The 26,147-nt window shown below is 36.1% G+C and overlaps 1 protein-coding gene across 5 annotated transcripts in view; it reads right to left on the reverse strand.

The window, feature by feature from the left end:
- DACH1 (dachshund family transcription factor 1) overlaps positions 1-26,147 on the reverse strand; it is a 370,263-nt gene that overhangs the window by 96,592 nt on the left and 247,524 nt on the right. For 2 of the 5 annotated variants that reach the window (XM_037377577.1, XM_037377579.1), the window contains exons 4-6: positions 24,282-24,454; positions 8,368-8,503; positions 5,923-6,060 (exon numbers count right to left, since the gene is read on the reverse strand). In XM_037377577.1, the coding sequence (XP_037233474.1) occupies positions 5,923-6,060; positions 8,368-8,503; positions 24,282-24,454 (447 nt within the window). Of the gene's footprint in view, positions 1-5,922; positions 6,061-8,367; positions 8,504-24,281; positions 24,455-24,995; positions 25,152-26,147 lie in introns of all 5 variants that reach the window. The other 3 variants (XM_037377578.1, XM_037377580.1, XM_037377581.1) reach the window with 2 other exon arrangements.

Below are 26,147 nucleotides of genomic sequence, written 5' to 3' on the forward strand. Positions count from 1 at the left end.
GCATCCATCAAGTGAAAATTGTACAGCAAATCTCTGATAAATTGTGGCAAAACTACTACTACCCTAGCAGAATAAAGGTCCCTAGTAGCAAACAAGTCTGCAGAAGTATCTCTTGAAGGATGAATTAGTGAGTCTCTAGTAATACTCCGATCCAGTATTTTGCTACAAAAAACTTTCAGAAGTTTGTACTACCTTTGCACTCCTTCCTGCATACATACACTATTCATAACCTATTCAATAATATGAAAGGCTTCTATGCTATGCAATAAAAATAGATGTTTTCTGGCTTCTTAGTAAATAACAACCCATTAAGAAAAATCTTGCAATTTAATTTTTCACCTTTGTAGTCCATTAGCTTTTAATGTACTTTAAGCATTCTTGAACCTCTTCGGCTGAGAGAAAAGACACACCAACCACCAGAGTGTCAAAAAGGTTATTTTGGTGATACCAGCTTTCTCAGACCTTTCATTTAGTGTATTTTTATATCATCTGTCATAGGTTACAGATTTGACTACTGTTTAGGCTTTGAGAAGTATTTAAAGCTCATTCAAGATCACTTTCACAATGCACTACACGATGTATAAATACATAGCCTGAACTCAGTATCTTAAGGAATTACAAACTAATATATTAAGATTTAATAGGTAACATTTAAGAACAGAACCGAGAATGTAGACCTGAAATGTGTTAACTGTAAATATATTTGCATATAGATACCCATCAAGGTATGTTTATATTGTTCGTGTTACATTAAAATGCAATATTCAATAAAATAAACATAATGTATAAATATCTCTTTGTGTATGTACGTACACAAAAATGAAAATGAACAGATAAAGTAAGTTTACACAAGCAGCTGGTCAGCAGAACTGTGAACAAAAATTTCTCAGTACATCAACTCTCTTTCAAAAAGAGTTTTCTCAGAGAACTGCAATCATAACAGACCAGAAACAGAATTTAAGTAAAGATCTGGATCGTTTGTTGGCTGACTTTGCTAGGGGACAGATCAGGTAGAAGAGAATCTCTCTGGATGCTACAACTTCCTTTGAGCCTTTCATATTTATACAAACATACTTATATGTTTTTCTGTATTTATTAAGGTGAATTAGCATGCTTGATATATTATATTCACACTGTGTCTATGTTATAAAAGAATTTACTGCTGATAATGCAGAATGAATAACTATATAAGATGACATATTTATCATTAGTTCCATTTTTGTTGCATGACTGCTACAGGAAAATACAATTCTAATAATAAGTTTGGAATATTTAAATTATTTTCCATTTTACACTAAAGATATTTTGGAATTTTAATATTCTGTTTTATAAGATATGAGCCAGAGGTCTAAGATTGCTCACATCTCTACAGGGGGACATAAAATAAAAAAAGACAGAAAGACTGGGACTTCTGAATATGTGGATTTGATAAAGTTATACCTTAATTGCTGCTATCATACCAGCCAAGAAGCAGTTACTGTTGATTATCTAGAAATTACTTGGTAAATTTCTATTAATATCATAGTTTAAAAGGTTTTCTGAAAGAAATAGTTTAGCTTCTTTTGTGAACGTGGTGAATATTTTATATTTTGTTACAGAAAACAGCATGCATATTTTCATCAAGAGTGTCCTTCCCATAACATCTCAAATAACATATTCAATTTAAAATGTAAGCATGACATTCAGGCTTAATTTGCTGTTGGTGTCAATCTAAAAAAATATAAATTGATGCAGACAGAAAATTCTAATCTGATGCCCTGGGGCCAGATCCAATAAAACTTAAGCATCTCGATTTGGTGTTAAAGCAACTAACTTTTAGGTATTTGTCCCACAGAAGACAATCCTGGTCTGAAGCGTATATAGCGTATAGGGTAGCTATTGCTAGGCAGGTACAGTTAGAGGCTGTTAGGAGCAGCCGCTGCCTCCAACATCACTTAACATTAACCAAACTGAGTAGGGTAAACTGGGATCTAATGAAGTTAACAAGTAGCTATAGTCTGTCTAAAGTCAACAGAAAAACATATGCAGCTATCTGGAGCCAGTAAATAGAGAAATTCTGGCAACAGGACTGAGCTATAAGTTCTACCTTGCAGGCCCCATATGACCAGAGTCTGAGTTGTAGGGGCAAAGGGATGATAGTAAAACATACATCCCTCTTTTAGACAAAGCACAGTGATTAAGGATACTACCCAGGAAACGTGTTACAAATTCAACGCTCTCTTCTGTCTACAAGGAACTGGGACCCACATATCCAAGGAGTGTTGTGAAATTGCTTGGAGGGGGGAATTACAGATCTAATATTATAATAATATATTTTTTTAACTTTTAAGCCATTGATTATTATGAACTTTTTTTTTGAAACACTTCAGATCAACGAGCAAGAAGAGCATCAGGATTCAGCAGTCTAGTCCTTAGGTTCTCCGTTAGTTCCTCCTTCCTATGCTATTTCCAGATTTAACAGACAACATCACTGAAGAGCTGAACAAGTATACAGTCCCATTAAAAGCATCAAAAACACACTTCTCACAGCTGCAGACTGGGATATCTGCAGGACCTCAGATAACAACTGAGCAGGATAAGTGATAAACTATAACTCACCAAAACTGTGGGACTATTTAGAGCAAACTCTTTGTGTCACAGAAACTTTACCTGAAAAGACTCAGAGTCTTAATTTTAATGTAAAAAGACTGAATGGCTCTTTTCTGACTTATATACTTCATTTTAAGACCTTTTCGTGAATTCTGACCTAATAAAACCAAGTGTGCATCATCAACAGTCCATAATTACAGGTTACAAAATTAGATACTTGGTTTTGATGATGGATGTCAAGTACTTGAACTAACATTGTGTACTTGAACTTACCTCGTTCTTCCCAGGATCATTTGCAGTTCTACAGCCTACTTTCAGTAAAACTGGAAAATCTGCTATTCTCAAATACAGAAAAAATCCTGGAAGTGTAGGGTAAGTCACTTCTCTGCTCATACAGATAATGACATTTTGAGTTATGTATGAACTGTGGGGCAGAAGTGCTCTCTCCAGTGTCTCCTGCATTCCTTTCTAGCCCAGACTAGGAACCTGGCTGGACCACAACATAACTCAGCAAATCTAAGTTTTATTCTTATAGAACCCAGGGAGTGGGTGGAACTTCCAATATGTACATTGGGTCTTGCCACAGCATGAAGCTAGGATGTGGCCAAGTTCCACATCTGGAGTCAGCAGCTGGAAAATGTTCCCAACACCCACATTTACGCATGGTCTTTGAGAACTGAAACTTTTCCTATCTTCTTGCAACAAATATTGACACAGAGCCTGATGCAAACTTTCCAGTTTAAACAGGCAGTGAATCAGATCCATAGAACCTAATTTGATTATTGGTGGGATAAAGATAAACTGACTCCAACGGAAGGTGAGGTCACTCAAGACAGCGCACACCAGAACCAGAGAACAGATTTTGAAGACAGTCTAAAAGCAAATAATAAAATAAAAAAAAAACACCAAAGATAACTGCACAAGAGATTTACTGGTAGCTTAAATCACCCCAGTAAAATAAACTCATTTTAGGCACTAATAATAATTCTGGCCTCATTTTGAATAGAAATGAACATGATCTTGGAAAGACCAAATACCTTCAAACTGTTATGCAGTTTGCTAGTGCCAGCAAACTGTTTCTAAATATATTACACTTTGTTGCATGGACTGGGTAAAGTACCTCCTTTGTTTTAAGTTTATAACATAAATGGTATTTCTCTTCTGTATCCAACTCGTAGATCACGTCAAACAAATGATTCACCCCTCTGACATATGCTAAATCTCTTCAAAATTTTGTATGTTGATCAGTTGCCTCTGTTATAATTTTGTTTCCCCTTTACATTCTCTTGACTGTAAATAAATTTTCCCTGATGCAAGAAAAACTTCAGGGTTTTCTTTGGTCCTTTCATTTTTTTAATGGAAGAGGAGACAAGAATAGAAAATATAGGGCCTTCTTTACCAGGCAGAATTTCCCAGGTTCTCCCAGGTTCAATTCAAAGTCATTTTAGTTTCATGTAATAGGTTTCTGCCAACAAAAGTGGCTTAGATGAAAACACAAAAATGTCCAAATTCTTGATGATACTTATTCCAAACTTCTGGTTTACTCTCTTTCTTTTTCTTTTGAATCAGATGATAAAGGTGAGGGAGTTTCAACAATAAGTGTACCACCACCTACATGTGTTTGTTTGCGATTTTAACTACGGTCGCATTTTGACTGATTTGCAGTGGTAAGCAACAGTTTGGAAATTTGATTGCAAGCTCACAGTGACAGAAGTAGATAATTACTATCTCCACAAATATCTATAAGTTAAATCACTTGTTTTAATACAGATTAGATTAGTATTAAACTTACAAGACTGGCATGAGAGACATGATAAATGTAGTCATGACAGAAAACAATTTTTAATTTAGTATACCCTATCAATCTAGATAGCCCATGAATATTTACCATTAATTCAGTCGGCTGGAACAGAGGGGGAAAAAAGAACAAAAAATAGAAGGTTTGACCTAAACAAGGACTGAGGAAAAAAGAGAATTCTCAGCAGTTTTACTGATAAAAGATCTTGCAAAAACGTAACTGGCAACAGATTGAAAAATACATCTGGGGTGCCATTATAAAAAAATCCTTTAAAAAAACTGAATGACATGCAAAAATACGAGCAATTCTTCGTATGCACTTCTCTTTGCAGGTTTTACTAGTCTGATTACACTTAAATGAGTAATTCCAGAGGCTAAAATAAAATCATTTATGGAAATTCAAAACAAACCTATTTGATCACATCATACTTCACAGCAGGGGTACAATTTGCAGGGGCTGAGTGAGGGCACAGTATAAGCTAAAACAGGTTGTGTGTGCAATGAACCAAACTAAATGGTTTATATAAAAGAAATGTTGTTTCCATTAATTTTTCTGGTAATCCTATTAAAAATGCCACCTGTCCAGAATAGAATTGTCCAGATTTTAATGCTTTTTCATATCTCAGTGTTCAAACACAAGACAGAGAAGGTACCATCTTATAGCTATTAAAATATGGCACAAAATGTCTCATTCCAAAATCTTCGTTACTGCAGCAGTTTCTCTGGCTCTGTTTCAATGTCTGGCTATTTTACCTTTTACTTTTCCTCTCATTTTTCTCCAAGAACTGATTTTTTCTGATAAATCCAAAGAATATTTTTTCAAAGGATAATGTCATATTTCTAACCTTTCTTTAACAACAATATTTCTAGTCAATAATACTTAAATTTCACATATATTAAGTAAATATAATATGAAATACACCTTTTAAAATTCTACCACCACCCCTCCAAAATCCCCTGTAACAACTCTGCACAGGAACTTAACTTTGAATACCAACAGAGACGAAATGGTGTCATAATCAGCATAAGTGCATGTGGGCTATTCACCTAGATCAAACACTTTGGTCATATACTCAATTAAATTTAAATCCCATTATATAATGTGTACCAGCCTCATTTTATGCAATTCCCTAATTTAATGGCTTGGTATTAGCCTTTTTCCTTTTTGCACACATGGACTAATTTTCACGGCACTCAGTCCCTTTGGGAAGTAGGTCATTAAAGTCAACTGGATGGAGACAGAAACTTAATACCTAAACAGCGTTGTAGAAGGGTCAGAGACACAAAATAATGTAAAACTGTTTTTCACTCATCCTGCTTTGTAATATTTATTACATTCCTCCTGCATATATTGTTCATTAATCTCAAGAACCACAAAGTAGAAGAATCGAGAAAGCTATCATCCTCTTTTAATTTGTGAAACAAAAAACAATCAAAAAAATTTAAAAAAATTAAAATCACAATTATATTACTATTTAGCTGTTTAGACAATACTTGTTTTAAACTGAAACAGCAGAATCTTAATATTCTTATTACCTTTCTCAATGTGTATTCTTTTTGTCTCATGTCCCACATCATGACCAGCCAGATCACCCTCCTTAGGTCCAGGCAGGACATTAGGTGACAAACCCATCAGCATTTGGTTCATAGATAGCCCATTCTGATGGACAGCTGCTAGACACAAGCACAGGCAGAAAGAAAATCAGCCGTCACATTAACAATACCTTTTTGTACTTATTTTATATAGTCTTCCTCTTAATAATACAAGAATTCTAACAATCACAAAGTTACTTAATTAGTGGTATCAGCATCCACACAGCAGGAGAGTTTCTTCCTGTTCATTTTGGTTTAAAACAATTCATTTTAAAAAGAAGAGTTCAGAAACTTTGGACAAAGTTGTATATTTGCAAACATTTTCTTGTTCATTTAATAAGAACTGAAATGCAAAATGAAACAAACCAGAAAAGCATAGAAGGTTCTATGTGAGTTACTTGCTGATTATTTTTTTCTTAGTTATACAAAAGCTCTTGTATATCAGCATTCCCAATATGCAGTCCCTAACTTCCTTAAATTAAGCATTGAGGCCTTCCAGGTGATAAACAATGTTTTTCAAAATATACTGTGTAACAGTAGAATTGCTTATTTGCTCATCAGACAGCTTGAAAATCTCTTTACAACAGTTCTCAAAAGATCTTCATGAGTTTCAAACACACCTCAGCAACCCATCTAAGGCAGTTCATGTCCCTATGCTTCTATCTTGACAAATTGTGTTTGCAAGAGGCTTATGCCATTTTCAGGAAAGCTTTTTTTCATATGTAACCCATATTTCTGTAGTAGTCATCTTACTCTTGCTGGCACCACAAAAGCAGATGCACTTAAGAATCAGGTGTAGTGTTAACAAATCATATAGCAGATAAAGGTGTTATTTTATGAATAAATAAGTTACTGAAGTGATCCAGTATTTAAAGAAATCTGTTATGTTCACATTGGAAGAAACAATATGCAATGGCCCCACTCCTCTCAGCTGGTAAAGTAAGCAGAGTAAGCTGCTTACAGTAATGCTATACCATTTCTTAAAAAAAAAAAAAAGTGTTATTCCTTCACAGAAAGAGTAAGCATCTCTCAATTACATTTCATTTACTTTTTTTTATTAAAGAACAATGGAAAAGGCCTTCAATGGTTGTAAAAAAAACCCATATTCTTAATCAATTAAAAAAAAATATCCAAGGTTGTGAGGCTTTTTCCAGAACTTTACTTATGAACTCTGGTGGCTTGATCTTGGCTGGATGCCAGGTTCCCACCAAAGCCACTCTATCACTCCCCTCCTCAAATGGACAGGGGAGAGAAAATATAACGAAAGGCTCGTGGGTCGAGTCTGGGGAAATAGATAAGTCACAGTATATGGGATGCCAGTTTAATCTGCACTCTGAATCCTCCAAGTGATAAGAAAACAGAATTTTCAGCTTGTCATGGTCAGGCCTCATTTCTTTTCTTTGGTAAGTCATTTTTCATCACATAATAATGAAAGATCTCTCATCTGAAGGTCAATGAAGGGTCAGCTTCCTGAGTCTGCGGAGAGCCTGAGAGGAAGCAGTCTAAAAGAAACGTGCTGCATCTAATCAACACGACTACATATTTCATATACCTATTTCATGGCCTTCTATCTGCATGCCAAATCCTCTAGTTTCACCTACTGGCAAATTCCACTGTGGAAAGATGCCTTAAAAGCACAAAAACCTGTAACAGCAATAATAAAAGGAATGGACAAATGTAATATGAATTTAAGTAAATATCCATAACATAATATGTGTTTAAAACCTTAATATCCAGGCAGTTACACTGGAATATCATAGAATTCAGGGTCTTTGCCATGTAATTTACATCCTGTAGATGGAGCCTTGAAAATAATGGTATCACTCTGACACACCATGGTTTAATTTCACTCTGCCCTTGTGAGCTATGAAGTGATAATACTCTCTGAATCATATTTCTCACCATTACAAATTTTTATATTTAAAAAAATATAATTTATGCGTATTTTTAATTGATTTAACGTAATTTTTCTCTTTACCAAGCAATTCTGCCATGTGCAATGCTGCTTATGAAGTCAGATTCAATTTAGAAATCAAACCAGAATAACCAGATTAAATAAAACTCAATTTCTTTAACAAATGTTTACACTATATGTTCAGTTCTAAAACTAATCTAGCAAATTGCTTCCCAGCTGCAATTCTGTATTTCATAGCTCATATCTTTATGCTTAATACGACATGATGGCAGTTTATATCAGTACCCGTTAATGTAGCATCAGATATTATGATACTGTAAACTGGGGAACATAATGTTGGGAGATAGTTATTGCAGCTGAACTTCCGAACATGATACATATGAAATCTATTTAAGACGAGGACATTTTGATTAGAAAAACCAGCTGCACCTAATCAAATTTAAAGTGGTGACAAGGAGAAGAATGTGACCTACGGATTCTGTCTGAAGAGCTCTCAGTCCGTGCAGGAGAGCTGGACACACTGCTGCTTCGATGAGAGGATGGATGGCTGCCAGGTCTTCGGCCCTCTTCAAGAGAAGGAGCAGGAGAAGGGCTGTCTGGAACACGTTCCTAGACGCCATGAAAAATAGTTGCAAAATAAGGCAATGTTAAACTAAACCTCTGTTTCCAAACATCACTTCCCTAAACTGTATCTCCATCTTAAATTACAACCTATTATTTCCTCTGTTGAGGTGTCCAGGATTTGCAGAGTATTCTCAAAGGAAACTTGGACATGTTAGGACACTAGATCTTATGGTTTAGCATACAATGTGAGGGCTGCTCATCCTGTCAGGCTTTTAAACTGCCTTCTGGACTATTTATAACAATAAGGGTTTTGCTATGCTTTTGGGTGGTTTGTTTCCTCACTTCTATCAGCATGCTGTTGAATTGGAAATACACATTCTGGCTTAGAGACTTTAGCCTTACAGGATAGGAGCAATATAGTTTTGTAAATAAAGACAAGACATTACTATTTTAGCTTATGCTGAATTTTACACAACATTTTATTTTCAAAGAGGCTTCTTGAGCAATAACATCTTATGGAACTGCTCTGGATCATAAAGAAAATATAATCTCCCTACTGAACCTATACCGGTAACATGGCTCGGGAGAGTCCAAATGTCTGTTTATAACATGGAGCACAAACATTGAATGAACAACACTTTTTGGAAAAGAGTGTGCCAATATCACTGTTTCAAAATGAGAAAAAATGCCCATTCATGTTTTCCTGTCCAGGGGAAAGCCTGGGATGGTAGCCAGGAGGAGCTATGATGCACTTCAAGATTTTCCTTGATTTTCAAAATTACAGCATGAGGACTGTGATGGTTTGAATTGCACTTCTGTTACATGAGAACCATCAGTATGTAGCAGGTAGATATATCTGATATTTACACAGAACTTTAATATAAACAATAAAGGGAGCTCAGTGCAGAATAGTCTTTTCTAGAAGAATCTGTGTCTTTCCTTGCAGTTTCCTTTTTATTGCTAATAGCTCCCAAGACTCTATGTCATTGCTAAATTATGTATGAGTTAGGTTGGTTTGGTCGGACAGTGGTAAACAAAATAGTTCCTATAAGGGAAATCTATGGGAGGCACTGAAAATGTTAAACTTTTTTGTTGGTGGTGGTGGTGTGGTTTTTTCTTTCTGATAACCAAAATTCTGACTCCTAACGAAAAAAAAACCTAACCCAACCCAACCCAACCAACCAACAACTAAAAAACTGTATACATTCAACCACTAAAAGTTTTCAGTAATGAAATAATACAATTATTATGTGTTTAATAATATCTATGAAAATTTGCTGCTGAAATGCCTAGAAGTTTTCCTGAGAAGAGCATCACATTTCTCACACAGCAAATTTCTTTTACAGCAGTCATTATTTTTCATGCACAGTAGCTAGATGAGTATTTGTTTCTCTGAATGCATTTCTATGAAACTTAGCAACATGACCATCTATAGTAATCAATACATTTATTCCAGGTAATCTTTATAATAAATATTTGCTAAACTTGAGATTCTGATTGCAAAGTGATTCAATAAGCTTATTGATGGAGTGGAATAAGACTTTTCAGAGCAATGTTTCAAGACATTTAAGTGGATTCCATTTTAATAGTCTCAGGTTTTTAAGTCAAAAACTTTGATAAGGATAGTTTAACTGCATCATAGCTTTAGGCTTATTATGACTTTGTGTTTATATGTCCATGAAACGGGTGTTCAAGAGGGGGATTGCAATGCAGATGTTTTAAGAATGTTGAAGATGTATTTCTTTAGATTTATGAGGATTTAAGCATGCACAGCGTACAGATTTGGTATAAATTGGAACACAGTATATTTAATCATTCATTTAATATATAATTTCACTGTTTGGCATACAATGTACTGTTCTTAGAAGGGTTTCATTAAAATGAAATCCAGTGAGCACATAAGATTTGAATACAGTGCTGCAGAGTAAATTAATTTATTTAAAGAGCTTAATTTGTTTATCCTATTTATTTATGTGTGCTTTTACAGCACATAGTATGGTATGGAGGGAACAAAAGGAATGCACAGGACAACAAAATATAATTACTGCACAAACAAAACAGATAATGAGTTTTATTCACATGTAATATGACATAGCAGGCAAAGTCTATGAAAAAACCTGTGTATGTTGGCTTTATTATTTCATTCCTTCAGCACTTCAGGAGAGCTAACTTTGGTCTCTCCAAGGACCTGCTTGGAGGATTCCCATAGGTTAGAGGTCAGGAAGGTAGGGACATCCAAGAAAACAAGCTAATATTCAAGCATCACTTCCTCCAAGCTCAAGATTGGTACATCCTTACAAGTGAGAAATCAAGCAAAGGGGGCAAGAGACCTGCAAGGGTGAGCAAGGAGCTTCTGGCAAAACATAAACAGAACAAGGATGTTTATGGGATAGGGAAAAAGAGACAGGCCACTTGGAAGGAATATAGGGGTGTTGTCAGAATATGCAGGTATGCAACAAGAGAAGTTAAGTCTGGAATTAGATCTGGCAAGGGATGCCAAGGACAACAAGAAGGGCTTCTTCAAGTACATCAGTAGGAAGAGGATGACTAGGGAAAATGTGGGCCTGCTGCTGAATGAGGTGGGTGTCCTGGTGAGGAAGATCACAGAGAAGGAGGAATTGCTTAATGCCTTCTTAGCTTCAGTCTTTACTGGCAAGGCTGGCCCTCAGGTTTGCCAGACCCTGGGAGCAACAGAAAGTCTGGAAAGAGGAAGACTCCCTTGATTGCGAAGGATCGGGTTAGAGATCATTTAGGCAAACCTGACACACAGATCCATGGGCCCCAATGGGATGCACCCCCGAATGCTGGATGAGCTGACAGATGTTATTGCTAAGCCACTTTCCATCATCTTTGAAAGGTCACGGAGAACAGAAGAAGTGCCTAAGGACTGGAGGAAAGTCATTGTCACTCCAGTCTTCAAAAAGGCGAAGGAGGACCAAGTAAAGTATAGGCTGGTCAGCCTCACTCCATCCCTGGAAAGGTGATGGAACAGCTTCATCCTGGAGGTCATCTCTAAGCACATGGAGGAAAAGAAGGTTTTCAGGAGCAGTCAACATGGATTCACCAAGGGGTAGTCATACCTGACCAACCTAATAGACTTCTGTGATGGAATGATTGGCTGGGTAGGTGCGAGGAGAGCAGTGCATGTTGTCTAGCTTGACCTCAGCAAGGCTTCTGACACTGTCTCCTATAACATCCTCGTAGGTAAGCTCAAAAAGCGTAGGTTAGATGAGTGGACAATGAGGTGGATCGAGAACTGGTTGAATGGCAGAGCTCAGAGGGTTATGGTCAGCAGCACAGAGTCTAGCTGGAGGCCTATAGCTAGTGGTGTTCCCCAGGGGTCACTGCTGGGCCCAGTGTTATTCAACTTATGCATCAATGTCCTGGATGAAGGACAGAGCGCACCCTCAGCAAGTTTGCTGATGGTACAAAACTGGGAGGAGTGGCTGATACAACAGGAGGCTGCGCTGCCATTCAGTGAGACCTGGACAGGTTGGAGAGCTGGGTGGAGAGGAACCTAAAGAAGTTCAACAAAGGCAAGTGTAAGGTCCTGCACCTGGGGAGGAATAACCTCACACATTGGTACAGGCTGGGGGCTGACCTGCTGGAAGGCAGTTCTGAGGAGGACCTGGAGTGCTGGTGGACAGCAACTTGCCCATGAGCCTGCAGTGTGCCCTGGTGGCCCATAAGGCCAGTGGGGTGCTGGGGTGCATTAGGAGGAGTGTGACCAGCAGGTTGAGGGAGATTGTCTTCCCCAACTGCTCTGCCCTGGTGAGGCTACACCTGGAGTGCTGTGTTCAGTTCTGGGCTCCCCAGTTCAAGGGAGACAGGGAACTGCTGGAGAGGGTCCAGCAGAGGGCTATGAAGATGATGAGGGGACTGGAGCATCTCCCTTGTAAGGAAAGGCTGAGAGAGCTGGGCCTGTTTAGCCTGCAGAAGAGAAGACTGAGAGGTGACCTTATGAATGCATACAAATACCTTAAGGGTGAGTGTCAGGAGGATGGGACCAGGCTCTTTTCAGTAGTGCCCAGCAACAGGACAAGGGGTCATGGGCACAAAGTGAAACACATGGAGTTCCTTCTGAATATGAAGAAAAACTTCTTTGAGAGTGACAGAGCACTGGAACAGGCTCACTGGAACTCTGCACAGAGAGGCTGTAGAGTCTCCTCTGGAGACATTCAAACCCCACCTGGACATGATTCTGTGCAACCTGCTGTAGGTGACCCTGCTTTAGCAGGGGGTTGGACTAGATGATCTCCAGAGGCCACTTCCAACCCTGACCGTTCTGTGATTCTGTGATTTGTAAAATACCCTTTAACCCCAACAAAACAATGCAGAACTATGAACAATGCAGAAATGGAAAATAAATTAATACCTCAACTGATTTTTATATCCTTGCTTCATAATTTCACAATCAATAATAAAGTCTATCGCAATTTTTGTCTTTATCAAAGCTAGCTGCAATAACAAATGGAAATGCTACTAATAATAAATTGAAATACTCTGTAGCTCTAAAAAGTCATAGTGATAAACTAATGGTGCTGGAATATCAATATAAGCTGTCTTCCTTGCTAGAGATTTTGTGCAGAAAAGATGGATTTTGTCTGCAGTAAAATATTAAATTTACATTTAGACTTCACTTCAAAATTTTTCAAAAAAGGAAGCGATCAAAAATGTGTTCAGTAAATAATTCAGATGATCAGAGCTATTTTGTAACTTCCGCAAATTGCCACTTTTGTACAAGGAAGCATACATGACACAGCAAAGAAATAGAATTTACTGTGTTACAATTTTGGCTCTAGAAATCACCTAGGATACTGTCCACTGTCCAGTATTTTTCCTAAAACTTGTCTACTTGCAGGATAAACTTAATTCCATGTAATTAAAGATACCTCTAGAGAATCTGGTGTTGGCCTGTACTGTAGTTAGGCTTGTTGTCTCCCAACAAACAAACAAACAAACACATAAAATCTGAGTGACTTTGCCTTGCTAAAATTAAGTATGAGGAGGAAACTGTGCAGAGTTCAGTTTGAAATCAGCACATCTGAATGTAAATATTTAAATGCTGTTTTGACACATGAGCTAGAGATGAAATTTCAGACATATCTGTATCTAGCATGCTACATGAAGAGACCCATCTTGAAGGGAAGTTGTCTCCCATCTCAGTCAATTGAGATATGGACAATAAAGTCAGTAGAGCCTCCTCCAAAATCAGATACCTACAGGTCAATTCCACTACTCTCATTTGAGTCATTTGAGCTACTGAAGGGTTTTGAGATGTCCACCCACATTGACAGACAGGACCTACAGAAGATCTGAGAAGATCTGCTGCCTTCTGGAGTGGCAGCAGGATGCCAAAAACACTATCCTTGCACTTACTGGCTGATGAGCTGAATAGCTCCCAAAACTCTACTGACAATATCTACCAAAAAACAAGAAATACGGAATTATTTATTACTTGTAAAACTTAACCCTCACTAGCTACCTTTTTTTCTCCATTTTTTGCTTCTCTGTTTCTACAGGTACTCACAAATACAAAGTACTGTGAACAATTTAGGGCATATATAACAATTAAACACATGGTCAACCAACTTTTCAAAACTAGTAAGACTCTCAATTAGGCATCAGATTTGTCAACTATACTAAGCAATAGACAACACACTCTTAAGGGCCAAGTCTGAAGCATTCCTTATCTTGGTGTGCTTTACAATCCAATCCAAAGTACAAATCCTAACACTTTAAGAATCTAACATTTAACTCCTCCAAAAATGCTCCTACTATATATGAAACATTCACTTTAGGGAGCTGCAATGCGTACACTCCCACAATATCAAGTCCATTTCATAAAAGAACTGTTCCTGTGACACTGGGCTCTTTTTTATCTTGTAAAGATTTTAACTGTCAGAGATTTTAACTTATGAGATTGTAGTTGTCTCTAGAATTAGAAACCACTCCAGTTTTCTTGAAGAATACCACATATCGCCCACAACATAACAGTGCCTCAGTCTGTCCAAGTAAAACATAAGTGATGCACTTAACATATTTCCACATTTTTCAAACAGCTCTTTGCATAGATGCAAAGACCATACTGTAAGATCTCATTCCAAAAGTTCCTTTTAAGCAACTTTCTACTAAGATTTATCTAATACATCTGTAATGGTATCCAGAAGATCATAAATATTTCCTTCCCTATATCATATATGTCTTTTTTTTTCTTACCAGGTCACAAAGATAAACTCAATATTACTCTCTTTTTTTTTCCCCACTTCTTTTCTTTCTGCTCCAGCAGCATGTTTAAAATGTTTGAGAAGTGCTTCATTACTAAAAGTCTTCCTCAGAAATATACCAAAACGTAAAGTTGATGGAGTTCAGCTGTGGGTTCCTATACCACTATTGAAGAGAAGACAATTCAGGTAATATGGGTAGAATTAATCCTTCTGCTCCTAAAATGACAGACAAGGAAGCAGTGTCTTCTAGGTTCTCTCCACCTCAGCCTTTCCACAAGCACCCTCTACCCTTTATAATTCCTGATCCTCAGGGACAAAATTCCAGAATCTTTCTGAATAAACCTACTTCCAACAACCATCTGGTTTTGCATGTACGTCCTTCATCTCCTGCATATTCCTCTCCAGTATTTTCAGTCTCAGCTTTTTCCTTTGTTCTAGTTTGCTTCTCCATGAGACTCATCTCTTAGGCTTAGTCATCCTTTAATTTTAGTCATGGACTGAGCTCTAGACATGCAACTAAGTATAGCTGTAGAAGTATATGGCTTTTAAAGCTATTCAGCTGTCTCGATGTTCTTCAGTGTTGAACAAACTCCTCTGTGTTTGTGCTTTACATCATTGAAGTGCAGACGACAAAATAACTTAGTTTCAGCATCACACTTTTCAATAGTTTAGGTAATTTCTTATTGGGGAAAGGATATATCACACACATTGTTTCATACACTGTTAATTAAAAAAATTAAAAAGCTATTAATCAGGAATATTTTATAATATTCTGACCTTTCTAGGAAGGCACTCAACTTCCATGTCTGTTTGTGGTAAAATTAAAATAGTACCTTTCACAATGACCAAAACCCAGACTTCTTACTCTTCAGTTCCTTACTGACCTATTTGGAACTTGTATAAGGAGTATTCCAGGAACAGCTTTCTTGTAAAATGAAATAGTCAAAGAAATTAATTACTTTGGTATATTTTGTATTCCTTGCAAACAGGAAATTTTTTGCTTTTACAGTTTAGTTTTTCGTTCAGCTTTAGTCTAAAACATTAGAGACTCCAAATTAATGTTTAGTCTTAAGCATTACAAGATGAATTGGACTAATAATTATTTCCTAACTTCCTCAATCACTACTATAAAATGTGTGCTATCAAACTGACTGAATGCTATATATTTTCATTTCTATTTCCTTATTTGCATACTATCACAAGCTTGCTAAAGATCTTGGTAACTTCCCACTGACGTGCATGTTATCCTTCTCACTCTTTTTGTACAGACAACCTTCTAATCCCAATAAAAATTCAGTTCAAAAGTTTTGTGTTGTCATTAATTGCACTATTATTTTAAACAGTGGATCTATTTCTTATAAAGAACATAAAGCATAATATTTGCATAAGACTTTTTTTCCTCTTTGTGAATAACTTGAGCTTATTTATCTTTTGGACCAATTTAAGTTAATTTGATTTTCATTTTACTTTTACATCTGCAAGTTTCCATTGATTCTCCCTTGCTGTTCCCGTTACAAGAATACTCATAACAGGTAGCATAAAATGTAGAGAGAGATCAACAGACAAAAAATCTATGGATTTGCTTAATTTTTATTACCCTGTTTACTATAGGATTATTGGGAATAACAGCAGCAGCTGGCTGACAGGAAGTCCAAACAGAAGGCTCCCAACTGAACATTTAACAGTACTTCAAGAGCAGAGAATCAAATCCTTTGAAATCATGGGCAGTACCTGAACTACAGTGACCAAACTGGGAAGTGAGTTTCATAAGACTGGGCCATTATAGAGATTAAAAACAAGCAAGCAAACCAACAAACAAACAAAAGTGGATGGCTGTCAATACCAAGAAAGAGCCTGGCTGTACTGGCAAAATTAGAGTACCATCCAAAGTGTTGACGATTTGGAATCATGATGAAGCAGGATCATTCCTGGAAGTGCCATGGAGCCTCATTGTACAGAATTCTGGATTTTGTGGATTCTCATTAAAATGTCTCAACAACTATTTTGGACGTGCTTTTTGTGTGTGTGTGTGTATCCCTTCAACTGAATTTATAAATTATATTTTGCCTTCCAAATGAGTATTTGGTCTAACAAACAGAATATCCTTCTAAGGTATACAAAAAACCCCCATGCAACATGCAAACATATAGACATGCAAAAAACTACTAAAACTGAATTAGTAAGTTCTTATTGAGAAGTTGGACACGCTTTCCCTGCTTTTTTCTTTTTTTTCTCTCCTCTTTTGAAAGAAGATCTAGTCTTACTTGAAAAGCAAACATTTAAGCTTAAGAAGCACCACTAGGAACTCACCCCTAAAAGTCAATCCAAATCATAAAACCAGCCAAACACCAAGAATTCATTTACCCAAATGTCATTGTCTATACTACAAATGTCTACACCTGAGCTAGTCTGATTTTTTTACGCATACATTCAGGTCTCCAAGGTACAACTCCCCTCTCAAGTAGGTCCGGTAAATTATACCCTAGAAGACAGCAAAATTAATCCCCTCCCTTGTACCTTACACCCCATACATAGTTCCCTGTTACACATGTGAATATGCAAATTTCCAAGCAGAAAAATTTGTACTACCTTCTCTGTGTTATGTGTTATATGTAGATAACTATTTTACGTGACACAAATTAATTCATAGGAGCGTATGGCTGCTATTACTTGTAAACTGCACCTCGGAAGCACAAATGTTAAAACAAATAATAGGATCCCATATTATTTAAAAAAAAGACATAATTCTGAGTTACAACCTACCAGATATATAGCTACCTTCCTCTAAGCTCATTATTAAAAAAAACCACCTGTACTAAAAGTTAAAATAAATAATTTAAATCATAGATGGAACTAAGTAACGAGGTGGGACAAAATGTCCTCTAATACAAAGATAATTAAGCCATAATAAAGGAGTTCAGCTACACTTTAACCTAAGGTCTTCTCATGCTAAAAGAAGAAACAGGAGTAAGTGTGCATATACATATTTATATTAACATAAATAAATAAAAGTTATTCTAACCTGGAGATTTTCTCAGTTATGTGTGAGCTAATAAAAATAATTTTAAGATACCGTATTTTCTGCAGTCATTATAAAAATAAAATGAAATATTAATTTGGTTTATAATATACTTGAAACTTGATATCATAATTTTCATGTTTTCTTTCCCAATATGTAAAAGCAGGTGTTTTAGGAGCTGATTGTCTAATTTTTATTGTAGAATATTTATTGTAGACTAATTACTTTTTATTATTTAAATGTTTTATATTAATTCAAATTTCTCCTTATGTAAAGAATAAAATTTGATTTTACTTCATGTATCAGAAAATGAGGAAATGGAAGTAGTTTCCCTCTTTATGCACTTGTGTATGCTACACTTTTCTACACATTCAAGAAAATAACTTTAAAGTAATGTCAAAATCTGTATTTTGAATGCACATACGTCTCTAGAAATAACAGTTTATCTGAAAAGTCAGGCATTTTTCAGGTTAGGCATCCAAAAAGGGCATTTCTGCCACTTTGAGATATAATTAATTTTCTTCGCATTCCCTTTCTGTAAAATGGGTATAGCATATCCAGCTTCATAGGAATGGTGCAAATATGCATCTACCACTGTTTGTGTAATATTTTTCCTGTAGGCACAGAAGTGGCCCTAGAAAACTTCTGCATTCAACACAGGATTCATATCACGTACGTTAAATAAGACTGGGCCAGACACTGATTTTTAAAAAATAAAATATGGAATAATTAACTATTCACTGAATGAGGTAGGGGTTCTGTGGAAAAATACAATATGTGATGGCAAAATTAAAGTTGCACTGTACTATATGGATGGAATGCTGTCACATTAAGGTTGGAGAGACATTCTGGTATTTCCTAATGTTAGTCTTATCTTTTTCAATTCGGTGATGGTCCTTTTACGTAGGTTTTGGGTGTAATTTTACTTGATGCCTGAAGACAGTCACATCTAAAGATTTTGCAGTACTATCTGATACATTGGCAACTCTGGCAGTTTTCTCAAGTTTACAGTACAGGAAAATTCTGCTTCATTGGTAATAGCAGCAAAGTGGAAGGGCTTTCTATCCAGGAAGTCCAACTGTACTTTCAACGCGCTTCCTATGGCCCCTGCCTCTACAGGACAGTGTGCCAGCCAATTTAGATAAATGCTATATCTAATTCTATTTAAAAAGCCATCATTTCTGTAACTGGAAAGTAAGTTAACAATAACCTCTTCTACTTACAATGGCCAGTACATTTTGGTACTAAAAGTCTGCACTAAACTCAAGGCTGCTCACACAGCAGTTACAGAAGACTTAAGCTGAAGCTTCTACAATCCCTCTGCTGGCCACCCCCTCCATGAAATTAATTTCCTTGTTTTTCTCCTAAGAGCCCGTTTCCTTTCAGGTCCACCCTCTGAACTTGCTCACCACCACTCTGACATCAGATGTTTAAATGTTCCATCGTTTCTGTATGGCAGTGTCACATTTCTTCTCTTTGGCTATTAGTGGGACTTTCTGACAACAATTATAGGCAAAAAACACAGGACTATTAAATTACATCAGTAGAAACGCACACATATTGCCAGTGAAAAATGAAAGTGAATAAATGTTACAATAAAATTTTGTCTCAGAAAAGGCCTATAAATTGAGTTATATAAAAAAAAAAAACACCACCACCCTGTCTGCAGCTACCTTGGTAAAATAAATTAATAGTAGATTTCTGCTATTGGATAACAGGAAGATAACATATAATATATATTATATCTATTATAGATGATACATTGTATATATCATATATTTAATGTGTGTGTATGTTATAGTATATACAAACAAGTTATAAACAAGTATAACATAATCACTGCTGTGATATATTTAGAGAATTAGCAAACTTTAGTCTCATGTATTTACTGTGCAGTAGAAGACTAATGTGCTACTGATCACCTTGCAGCTGACGGTACTGGTTTTCTTCTGGTTTATTCTTAATTCTTTCTATAAGTATTAGTAACATTATATGGATAAAGTGCAATTTTTTATTCTTGCATGCTGCTCTGTTCTAACTTTTACAATGTAGAATTATTTCAAGTTGCTATTTATGTGAGGTATTTCCTTTATATTTTCATATATCTTTCTGCTGAGTGAAAAAAATTGATGTAGTGAAACTGCTAACAAGCTGAGCCTTTGAAACCACGGGCAGGTGATGAAAGCCACCTCATGTCTAAAGCATCCCCAGGTCACAGCTGTCACACTCACTGCAATTCATTGCTGTCACAATCTGCTGTCCCTGCTTGTTGTTGCTTTCCTCTTATTCATCCAACTCATATATCTAAACATTCCATTACAAAAAGACATCTAATGTTCAACTCATGTTTGAAAGGGCACAACACTCTTCTGAAATATAATTCTGAAGATTTTAGAGCACATAGTTCACTGCCAAATCTAAGGTATTGCTTTGTAAGGCTTCCCTTGTAATTTTGTCTTTGTCTCATCTCTTGAGCATAGCAGGATAAAATGTTTGGTTGGTACATGATCTCAGCTTTATTCCAACTTCTTATCATGAAGAAATGAAATATTTCCCAGTAATAGAAAGGCATTTGAAGCTTTGTGAGTTTAAAGATAACAGCACTAACTGTGAACTCAGTGAATTGGAAGGAAAGGTCAGTAAGTCATCTACTGTGGCATGTTCACAAAGGCAATTCTTCTATCCAATGAACCAGGTTGTTTATAATCTGAAGACTCAGATTTTCTAAGACTTAATATTGTTCTTTGTTACTTAATTTTGTTCTTTGTTACTTAATTAAACAAGGTTACAATTGATTTCTTTTTCAGAGTAGAAACTTCTCATAGGTCTTCTAACTTTTCACAGAGTTTAAACTTGTAAACATCTTGTACTTTAATTTCAAATCTATTCTGTCATTTTAGGTTATGACTATGAACTCCAGGATGAGTGATGCAAAAACTTGTCAAATCAGCTTGTGGAAAAATTGTCACTGAGGAAAAACATTTAAGTAAAACCAGGGTTAAAAAAAAGAGCCAGAAGATAATGAAAACAAAATCAAAAAGTCTAAAAATGTAGCAATAAAAAAATAAAGGAAGATACGATTCTAATAACAGCTTTGAGAAAGAAAGCAACTGCACTATTTGTACATTCCTGTAAAAAAACAGAAAAAGGAGGTCTGACCCTCTCACATCTATTCTCTAAGATATTTATTTTGATTGTAGTATAAGTTATTATTCATAAAATTTACATTGCCAGTGCAAGGTTCAAAAACTACGCTGATTAGAGTTTCCTGCTCAACTACTCATTGTATATAATTCAGTGGGCACCAAAATCAGTTTCCGACTATGCCCAGCGAGGAACAGTTAAATTGCCAGTGACATGTCCATGCTCATAGGAAGAAAATCTCCCTCTAACAATAACGTCATGCTTTTTTGTAGCTCAGGTTTATGTTTCAAACCTGGTCAGTATTAAAAAATAGGAACATAATTACTTGGCCATGCTATCTCTATCCACATGACCATATTCATCTGCCATAGAAAAAAACAGAGGACATAAACCTAGACACATGTTGATACCACAAAGGGGCTGAGGGGAAGAGTATAAAAGTCCTGCAAGAGTAACTTCCTTATCCTTTAGAGTATTATTGAAAGAACTATACGTAGCAAGAACTTACATTTAGAAGGGAGGTTTGGATGGCAGATTAACACTTGTGTTTATATATTTACCTGTAGTACAAATGTATTGTGGGCAATATGCCACAAGCCTTGACTGAAGTCATGGCAGCAATCAGGTAATGTCTCCATCAGGTTCTACCTAAAAGTCCTAAAACTCTAACTTAGTCATGCAAACTTTAAAAAATGCATATTACACCCTTGAGTAAGCACAGTTTTCTAAATAGAACTTAGGTTAATTTGGCCATTTAAAACCACCTAATTGTAAATCCACATCTTTTTAAATTATGGTTATGTGCAAACCAAATGGGAACACAAAACCTGTTTTGTTAAATAACTTGCACAAGATGTTATGCCAGGAGCTGCGCGGAAGTTGGCAGATACAATGAAGATTTAATTAGCATGAATACAGGATAGTTGAATTTTCAGAAATGGCAGAGATAAATAGTGTAGATTATTAATACAAACAAAAGTTTAAATAAGCAAGATTGGGGGGGGGGGGGGGGACGACACACAAAAAACACACACACACACACCCCAAACATTTTTCCAGTTACAAAGTGCTGCTAAAATGTTTCAAACACAGAACTAGAATTGCTAGGTACTTTCAGAATCTTCACCCAGATCTTAATGAAATTCTTTTTCCAACTAGATGAGCTATAAGAATGAACTTGTTAAGAAGTTAAGGAACCCTAGGAAAAGGAAAATTCTCTGATATGGCACTGCCTATCATTAAAATAATTCACGTAGATACATGATGACAGCGTCTACCTTTCAGAGTCCAATACTTTTAAACCTACTAGGCAAGTTTAGATCAGATGAGCCAGAAGTACATCTCAGTTAAGTGCTTCCTGGGTCCTGCAATATTCCAATAATGGGGTGAGATCTGTGAACACACGAGGCCCTGCATTCCACAAAAGGAAACATTTTTTCACATAGCCTCAGAGCTATGTTGTAATTCAGATGTACCTGATTTGGTAATTGTAGACAAAGATCAGGGGTATGCTCCCATAGACATATTTAAATGTAGGCCACAGTAACTTAGGCAACTTTAACAGCTAGAACTAGCTTGTAAATCAACTTCATAAGCTCAAAGTGAGCTTGTCAAAGTTTAGAAACAGAAGGGTACCAATGCTCTTGAAGGTCAAATTTTGTACTCTTAAATATGAAATCAAATAGCTCACAGAAAATTAAAGAAGGGAAAACTAGGAAAAACAGTGAAAACAAAGTTTTGTTGCCATAGTAATTCATACTTGTCAGGTGGCATTTAACATGTGCTCCATCCCAATCTTCATTTTTAGATACCTCTGTAATACAAGTGGTCACTGTTCCAATTAAGAAAATAAATTTAGAATGAAATAGAGCACCACGCATGTTCCAGAGCACTTCAGTATCATGTAACTCTTACTAAAGACTGGTCAAGTAAGAACCGGAAAAAAAAAAAAAAAAAGCTGCAGAAATCACCATGCCATTGAATAGTTAGTTAGCAGCAGTGTTTATATTCCCAGGTCATGGGCAAGATGGACATTAGGGTGGAATCTAGACTTTCTGACATAGCACCTAAAGAAACAATTCTTCTCAAAACAATGTCTTAACTCCCCATGTCATCAAAGGTGAGAAAGGAATGCCACTGAAGGACTCCAAAGGAGACCCTACATTTGAAAGTGCAGGTACCTAAATTAGGTCATCAGACCATAATTTTCTAAGTCAACAGCAACATACATTTGTTGACTTTTAACTGAATGGTTCTTTATGATTCTCATCTTGTTAGGTTAAAGAGGAAAGGAGCACAAAAATGTTGAATGTCTTAATAAATTCAGATCTCTTCATTCTGCTTACATCATCACGAACTTCAAAACTTTTGCAACTCTGGATTTGAAGGTCCAAGAGATTTTAAGTATACCTAATTTTTGTCAGAGGAACTGCATTAATGGCCAGATTGGATGGGGCTTTGAGCAACCTGGTCTAGTGGAAGCTGTCCCCACCCATGGCAGCAGAGTTGGAAATAGATGCTCTTTAAGGTTCCTTCCAACCCAAACCATGCTGTGATTCTGTGATTTCCAAAACAGCCCTAAAATACCAAACAACCTTGCCTTTGCATATCTATTTCTAACATATGAATGTTACATAAAAGCACAAAAGCTTGTGTACTTTCTGTATCTCATTTATTAGAACTAAAGAAGGCTAACAGGTAAAATGTAGATATCGGAATAAATGTCAAGTCAAACTATAAATATCTAGTGGTAAAGAAGAAATGCCTTTAAAATGAAAATACATCTTCATTCAGAAGACACCATGCCTGTGTTAAATACCTTTATTACCAGATTAATTTAGTTACAGGCAGCAAGCAACCTTAAAATTGGTAGACAATACCAGATATCAGATACTTTTGAGACAACTCTACAATATCACAGTTGTGGCCTGCAGATTACTGGGTCTGTTCTGTGCAACCTCATTTCATTCTGTTCTGGGATTCGGCAATTTAGGTTCTGCAGAGGTAAAGTATCAAGCCTTTCAGCCTTTTTCAGATAATTTGCAGCATTTTGGTTCAAATACTTAGATTTAAAAGTTGGAGGAACAATCTCTACTCATTTAAGACAGGAGTAATTTCTTCCTTGATATCTTCAGGAATGTTACCATTAGATGAAATATGAGAAACCAGAAAGCTGTGTATTCTGTATGAAAATGCTTGAACTTGAGCACTATTTTAATACTGATTTAGATAGGGGGAGGAGAACTGAGAAGAAAACAAGGGCCACCAGCAGCCTACTGTGTTCCCAGAGCTACAACAGTTGGGTTTCTTGTATATATTGACTTTATGACTTACATTTGACACCTACCCACCTTTATAATATTTATGACAGTTGTGAGTATACTATAATTTTGTGTTGGGTTGGTTGTTTGATTGTTTTTTTTAATATAGTTACCTTAATAACAGATGTCTCAACGCGGGATGGAGGACTCTGCACTTGTGCTGCTGCCGCCATGTTGGCAATGGTACTAAGGTGATTCATCTGGCTCATTGCCATCGTGACAGATGCTGGAGGTAGGCTCACGGGAATTAACGGGTGGGGCATCATCATAAAAGGAAGTTCCAATCCTGGGCAGGGGGAAAAAAAGGGAAATAGGTTTATGCATCTTTTTAAAACATTGTCTTTTTTTTCCTCCTCATGGACAATGTTCAAGTGATGGATGACAAGATGGTTCGGTTCACATTATAGGACAAAGCAACTATATGTCAGTTCTCTTCCGGGATATGTATAGGTAAATCACTAGCAACCATGGAGGGTTTCTAGCCACAAGGAGAGACTATTAGACCTCTTAGTTTGTTCATATCAGTGTAATGTATGATATCATTGCTAAGCAATGGCTGTTTATTGTCTTTTTTAATATCTGCTGCAAGGTGCCTTAGCAATGCATTATTATGCCACTGATGCACAGGTTAGCAGTTATTTTAAGTATCAATTTTATTGCATATGTATTTGTTCTTTATTGTCTCTGCTTCCCCTGCATAACACTTTAAAGGAAGTATTCCAATATTCCCACATCTTTGATTTTTCACAGCCTATTTATATAAACACAAAATAAAGACAGGAATTGGAAAACTGCTGATGTTAGTGCTGAAAGATGTCAACCCGTACCATTTGGCAGAAGGTGGTTCTGTTGAAGAGGGTTGAGAGGATGGCTAACTGGAACATTATGCTGTCCAGGCAAGTTGGGGTGGTTAACAGAGGCCTGTGATCCTTGGGTGGGGGGAGACTGAAGTTTTTCTTTATCCCAAGAACCATCACTGCTGCCTGTGGGGAATGAATATACATTATTTGGATGAAGGAAAACTCCTAATTTTCAATGTCTGAATTTGAGAGAAAGGCCAGCAATCTAACCTTTGCTGCACGTGGCAAATTTTATATTTTTTTATAATTTTTTTTAATATGTGGGTTGGGGGAAAGAGTTTTGAGGTGTTTATTTCCACCCTCTGAAAAAAGATATGTAAGGATAACTTTTTTAAGTTAAGTTAGAACACAAACCTAAAAGTATTATAGTTGTGCTCATTCACATGAAATTTGTGTTGGGGTATATTTTACATACGCTTTTGCCATCCTTAGCAAGTAAAACTATATATGGCATTTGCTTTATGTGTGAGAGAATATAATTTCCTGAAAAAAACTAAAAAAAGAATACTGCCTGTTATGCCAATTAAAATTTAAACTACAGTCATATTTCTTCTTTTATTGGTGAATAAATAAAACATTATAGGAAGTAACTAAAAAATTAATTTACTGAGGGCACCAACATGCATGCATATGTGTTTGTCTGATGATTCTATTTTGTAAATTCAATTTTTATTTCATATTATTAATTAAAAAGTAAGGGATTATTAATTGATTCCTGCAGTCTTCTGGAGTGGAATAGACTAACAGCAAGGAAGAATGTGGACAAATAAGTGCTAAGATGAGCAATAACTCATATATTTGAGAAATACTCTTTTTCACTAATGTAGTCCTCCTCATAAAAAATACCCACAGAATTAAAAAGAAGGGTACTACTAAAGGACAATACTAAAAAATCATATAACATTATGAATTTTTACATTTATATATAATGAAAATTTTAAAATCTTCCAATCTGATGACTTACATTACTCATGCTGCATATTTATGTATAATGCTGAAATTGAGTATATGTATGTTTATGCATACAAAGTTATCTATACACTCATTATATGAGTTTATTTACCATATACAATCAATAAACAATGCTTGAATATATTAATAAGTATGTATATATGCATG

This window comes from Falco rusticolus, chromosome 2, assembly GCF_015220075.1.
Source record: "Falco rusticolus isolate bFalRus1 chromosome 2, bFalRus1.pri, whole genome shotgun sequence".
Lineage (NCBI taxonomy): Eukaryota > Metazoa > Chordata > Aves > Falconiformes > Falconidae > Falco > Falco rusticolus.